This window comes from Dendrobates tinctorius, unplaced genomic scaffold, assembly GCF_039654945.1.
Source record: "Dendrobates tinctorius isolate UK_male_01 unplaced genomic scaffold, ASM3965494v1 ptg000011l, whole genome shotgun sequence".
In the NCBI taxonomy this organism is placed as follows: domain Eukaryota; kingdom Metazoa; phylum Chordata; class Amphibia; order Anura; family Dendrobatidae; genus Dendrobates; species Dendrobates tinctorius.
In genome coordinates this window covers 101,690,686-101,696,685 of record NW_027361679.1, presented here as the reverse complement: position 1 = coordinate 101,696,685, position 6,000 = coordinate 101,690,686, and the positions used below count along the sequence as shown (strand labels likewise).

At 41.2% G+C, this 6,000-nt stretch overlaps 1 protein-coding gene across 4 annotated transcripts in view; it reads right to left on the bottom strand.

The window, feature by feature from the left end:
• Positions 1-1,916: 1,916 nt before the first annotated feature.
• Positions 1,917-6,000, bottom strand: part of MOB3A (MOB kinase activator 3A) — a 59,927-nt gene continuing 55,843 nt past the window's right edge. For all 4 annotated transcript variants that reach the window (XM_073545518.1, XM_073545533.1, XM_073545538.1 and 1 more), the window contains one exon: positions 1,917-2,421. Coding sequence is in view for 1 of the 4 variants with exons in the window: in XM_073545538.1 (XP_073401639.1) it covers positions 2,392-2,421 (30 nt within the window). In the remaining 3 variants the exon portion in view is untranslated. The remainder of the gene's footprint in view (positions 2,422-6,000) is intronic.

Sequence of the window (6,000 nt, the reverse complement as noted above, 5' to 3'; positions counted from 1 at the left end):
CCTTTTTTGAGAAGTGCATTTTCGGGCACATGACATTTTTTGATCGCTTTCTATTCTGATTCTTGGGAGAGAGAATGAACAAAAACCAGCAATTCAGGAATTGCTTTTAGGTTTTCTTTTATAACATTCCACGTGTGGTAAATTTGTTAAGACAGCTTTATTCTTTGGGTCTGAATGATGACAGCGATACCTCATTTATATCTTTTTTTTATGTTCTGCCCTTTTACACACTAAAAAATATTTTGTAGAAAAATATTATTGAATTGCTTTATTCTGAGAGCGCTGTAACTTTATTTTTCTGCTGATGGAGCTATATGGCAGCTGTATTTTTTTGTGGTACTAGATGACGTTTTCAGCGGTACCATTTTTATTTACGTCCGTCTTTTTGATCACGTTTTATTTAGCGATATGATAAAGAATTGCTTTTTGCCATGTTTTATATTTTTTTTTTACAGTGATCACTCTGAAGGGGTTAAGTAGTGGCACAGTTTTATAGAGCGGGTTGTTAAGGATGCTGCGATACCAAATATGTGTACTTTATTATTTACATAAATATATTTATTGGAAAAATATATTTTTTTAAATTTAGTGATTTAATAAAAAAAATTTTTCCCACTTTTTTTTTTTTTACATTGTCCCAGGGTGGGATATTACTTTATAACATCAGATCGGCGATCTGATGTTCTGCACTGCAGAGCATCAGATCACAATCTGACAGGCAGGGAAGGAGGCATGCCAGCGCCTGGTCCCAGCAGGCGCTCACAAGCCACCTTCCCTGCAGGACCCGGAAGGACCCTGCGGCCATCTTAGAGCCTGTGCTCCCCATGGAGACCATCAGGACAACGCGATCGCATTACTTTGTCCTGATGGAAGCGCGCAGGGAGCCCCCTCCTGCGCGATGCCCCTCTATGTCGCTGTCACTACTGACAGCGACATCAGAGGGGTTTAAATGCCCGCGATCGTGGGCGTTGCTGTGGGGTATCAGCTGTCACATATAGCCGACACCTGCACAGGACCGCCGCGGTGCTCAGCGTGAGGCTGCGCAATCACCGCGCCATACTGCTGTTTGCGGGAACGCATCTCCTGCAGAGCAGTACTAGTACGGCGCATGTCGGGAAGGGGTTAAACATAAAAATTGGCTTTTCTGTAAAAACTTCACCGATTGATGCAGTTTTTCTCTTTACAACTTTTTTTGTCTGCTAATTTTTTTTGTCTTTATTATGCTATAACTTTAAAATAATCCATACATTTTGAAAGTGAACCTTGTCATGTGAAAAACGCAGGACAAACGCACTGCTCCGAGGACATTAACTTTATTTTTCCCGGTAGCATTTGTGTTCCAGTCATGAGGGTGGCGCCGATGTGGTTTCAGTCACCGCTTCGTGTATAGTGAGCGGCGCCTGTAACTGGGCCCGGAACTTACTGACAGCTGGCTGCAGCTCTCTATACGCAAAGCAGTGACTGAAACCATGCCGGCGCCACCCCATTGACGGAATCCCAATTGCTACCGGAAGGCATAAAGTTCATTTCCTCCTGACAGTGTGGCTCTAAGTGTGGGTTCAGAATGCTATTAAAAACGGCAGATTAACCTCATATCTGCAGATTAATAATGTTTTTTTCACGTGACAGATTTCCTTTAAAACACTAGACAGAAAACATTTTGGCTTTTTCTACAGCCCTTTTGGGAATTTTTATTTTAAAAAAAAAAGCTAACTAGGTATCATGCTTTCATGCTTTTTTTCTGTCTTTTTTCAAACATATGACTTCAAGACCAATGGGAAAAAGCATGAAAGCATGTTTTAGTGTTACACAATGTAATGACACTGAAAAAAAATCTTTCAATGGTTAAAAAAAAAAAAAACAGAAAAAAAAAAAACACAGACTGTCATTTCAGTGTTTTACACAAGCGAGGCACATTAGTGCAGAAATACTTTAATTGAATTAAGCAAGGTTATCTTTTACACAGACCAAACATGGAAAGCCATTAAAATCAGCTAAAGTCTGTCTGGCAGTGAATGTCATACAAACAGTAAACATGTAATTTGAAATACAAGAACCTGAGATGGTTTTTATACTACAGACCTGGAATTATTGCATTAATGGAAAAGTCTAAAGGTAAACAATGTCTAGAATGCCAAGATACAAAAATAAAATCTCAAGAGAAAGAAATGTACAACTTTTTAAGAAGGGTGCCTTCAGTTATCACAGCTTGATAGAAGTGTATGCTATCAAAAATAGAATAAAAATACATCACATACAGTGAACTATTCATTGTAAAAACTCAAGGAGTTTCTTCTCCCAAGAAACCCTCTGTTGCAGAGGGGCATATCTCAGCAGTTAAACTTCCACAGGCAACAAGGAGAAGTGGATAATGAAAAGGGAAATCCCATCTCAGTGGCACATCCTCAGTGTCATTTCTTTCTGTAAAAGAAACAATTTAAATACAATTTTAATTATTTAACATTGTTAAAAGTAAAATTAGGTAACATATTACACAACAAATATGTACATACTACACTGCTCAAAAAAATAAAGGGAACACTCAAATAATACATCCTAGATCTGAATGAATGAAATATTCTCATTGAATACTTTGTTCTGTACAAAGCTGAATGTGCTGACAACAAAATCACACAAAAATCATCAATGGAAATCAAATTTATTAACCAATGGAGGCCTGGATTTGGAGTCCCACACAAAATTAAAGTGGAGTGTTGAGAGTGTGTGGACCCCATCTGGAATGTAATGTCCTTGTGTGTATAGGGTGCCACTAGAGTATAAGTTTTCTTCCTCTTTGAAGACGTATTTCGTATACCCAAGTCACCAGAGGAGCATTGCATGGCTTATAAGCCTCCTTACACTGGTATATCAGGCATGTCATTCTCCACAAGGAGAAACGCTACACCTTAGAACTCAAACAGAAACCTCATACAGCAAAATCAGATCTTATGATTTGTACTGAAAAGGGGCAACACCCTGAAACACGTCAATATTGATTCTTTTGATTGCTACTGAAAATAGGTTGCACTCAAGTTCAAATACTCTTCCTTTATGAAGAGGTAATTTGCATGCACACACTGTATATAATTATATATACACACACACAAATATGTATATATACACACACATTTATGTATACATATTATGTAATAAACATAATATATACCTAACAAACAAGTAAAGTTGCACGCTATAGTCCTAAAGCAGGTAAATATATACAGTGCCTACAAGTAGTATTCAACCCCCTGCAGATTTAGCAGGTTTGATAAGATACAAATAAGTTAGAGCCTGCAAACTTCACACAAGAGCAGGATTTATTAACAGATGCATAAATCTTACAAACCAAAAAGTTATGTTGCTCAGTTAAATTTTAATACATTTTAAACATAAAAGTGTGGGTCAATTATTATTCAACCCCTAGGTTTAATATTTTGTGGAATAACCCTTGTTTGCAATTACAGCTAATAATCGTCTTTTATAAGACCTGATCATGCCGACACAGGTCTCTGGAGTTATCTTGGCCCACTCCTCCATGCAGATCTTCTCCAAGTTATCTAGGTTCTTTGGGTGTCTCATGTGGACTTTAATCTTGAGCTCCTTCCACAAGTTTTCAATTGGGTTAAGGTCAGGAGACTGACTAGGCCACTGCAACACCTTGATTTTTTCCCTCTTGAACCAGGCCTTGATTTTCTTGGCTGTGTGCTTTGGGTCGTTGTCTTGTTGGAAGATGAAATGACGACCCATCTTAAGATCCTTGATGGAGGAGCGGAGGTTCTTGGCCAAAATCTCCAGGTAGGCCGTGCTATCCATCTTCCCATGGATGCGGACCAGATGGCCAGGCCCCTTGGCTGAGAAACAGCCCCACAGCATGATGCTGCCACCACCATGCTTGACTGTAGGGATGGTATTCTTGTGGTCGTATGCAGTGCCATCCAGTCTCCAAACGTCACGTGTGTGGTTGGCACCAAAGATCTCGATCTTGGTCTCATCAGACCAGAGAACCTTGAACCAGTCTGAGTCCTCCAAGTGATCATGAGCAAACTGTAGACGAGCCTTGACATGACGCTTTGAAAGTAAAGGTACATTACGGGCTCGTCTGGAACGGAGACCATTGCGGTGGAGTACGTTACTTATGGTATTGACTGAAACCAATGTCCCCACTGCCATGAGATCTTCCCGGAGCTCCTTCCTTGTTGTCCTTGGGTTAGCCTTGACTCTTCGGACAAGCCTGGCCTCGGCACGGGAGGAAACTTTCAAAGGCTGTCCAGGCCGTGGAAGGCTAACAGTAGTTCCATAAGCCTTCCACTTCCGGATGATGCTCCCAACAGTGGAGACAGGTAGGCCCAACTCCTTGGAAAGGGTTTTGTACCCCTTGCCAGCCTTGTGACCCTCCACGATCTTGTCTCTGATGGCCTTGGAATGCTCCTTTGTCTTTCCCATGTTGACCATGTATGAGTGCTGTTCACAAGTTTGGGGAGGGTCTTAAATAGTCAGAAAAGGCTGGAAAAAGAGATAATTAATCCAAACATGTGAAGCTCGTTGTTCTTTGTGCCTGAAATACTTCTTAATACTTTAGGGGAACCAAACAGAATTCTGGTGGTTTGAGGGGTTGAATAATAAATGACCCTCTGAATAAACTTTTCACAATTTAAAAAAAAATTAAACAAAAGAAATAACATTCTTTTTTGCTGCAGTGCATTTCACACTTCCAGGCTGATCTACAGTCCAAATGTCACAATGCCAAGTTAATTCCGAATGTGTAAACCTGCTAAATCTGCAGGGGGTTGAATACTACTTGTAGGCATTGTAAAATATGAATAGCATAACTGCTCTACATAAGAAAAAAAAATAGAGACGCTTTGCACATAATTTGGCCAATTAATGCATGAAATGGAGGTGGCTACTCCTTGTTCGCATCTGAACACAAGTTTTCTGATTTGGAAGTGCCTATCAGCTTTTTGCTATTGCTATATTATTTATTATTATAGCGCCATTTGTTTCATGGCGGTTTACATGTGAAAAGGGGTATACATAAAAAATATCTAAAGTAATCTTAAACAATACAAGTCACGACTGGTACAGGAGGAGAGCGGACCTTTGCCCGCGAGGGCTCACAATCTACAAGGGATGGGTGAGGATACAGTAGCTGAAGATAGAGCTGGTCATGCAGAGGCTTGGTCGATTGGTGGTTACTGCAGGTTGTAGGCTTGTCGGAAGAGGAAGGTCTTCAGTTTTTTAGAAGGTTTCCATGGTAGGCGAGAGTCTGATATGTTGTGGTAGAGAGTTCCAGAGTAGGGGTGATGCACGGGAGAAATCTTGTATACGATTGTGGGAAGAGGAGATAAGAGGGGAGTAGAGAGGGAGATCTTGTGAGGATCGCAGGTTGCGTGTAGGTAAGTACCAGGAGACAAGGTCACAGATATATGGAGGAGACAGGTTGTGGATGGCTTTGTATGTCATAGTTAGGGTTTTTAACTAGTCTTTGGGGAATAGGGAGCTAGTGCAGGGATTGACAGAGGTCGGGGAATAGCAGGGGGACAGGTTGATTAGTCGAGCAGCAGAGTTTAGAATAGATTGGAAGGATGCGAGAGTGTTAGAGGGGAGGCCACAGAGCAGGAGGTTGCAGTAGTCAAGGAGGGAGATGATGAGGGCATGGACTAGGGTTTTTGCAGATTCTTGGTTGAGGAATGTACGGATCCGTGAAATATTTTTGAGTTGCATTTGGCAGCAAGTGGAAAGAGCTTGGATATGTGGTTTGATAGAGAGATCAGTGTCAAAGATTACCCCGAAGCAGCAAGCTTGTGGGACTGGGGAGAGTGGGCAGCCACATACTTTAAAGGATAGGTCCACTGGGGGGGGGGGGGGGGGGGGGTCGAGTGAGATGGGAAAAGTTGACAAATTCTGTTTTGCCCATATTAAGGTTTTAGAAATCTAGCAGAGAAGGATGAAACAGCAGACAGGCATTGTGGGATTCTGGTTAGGAGGGAGGTGATATCTTGT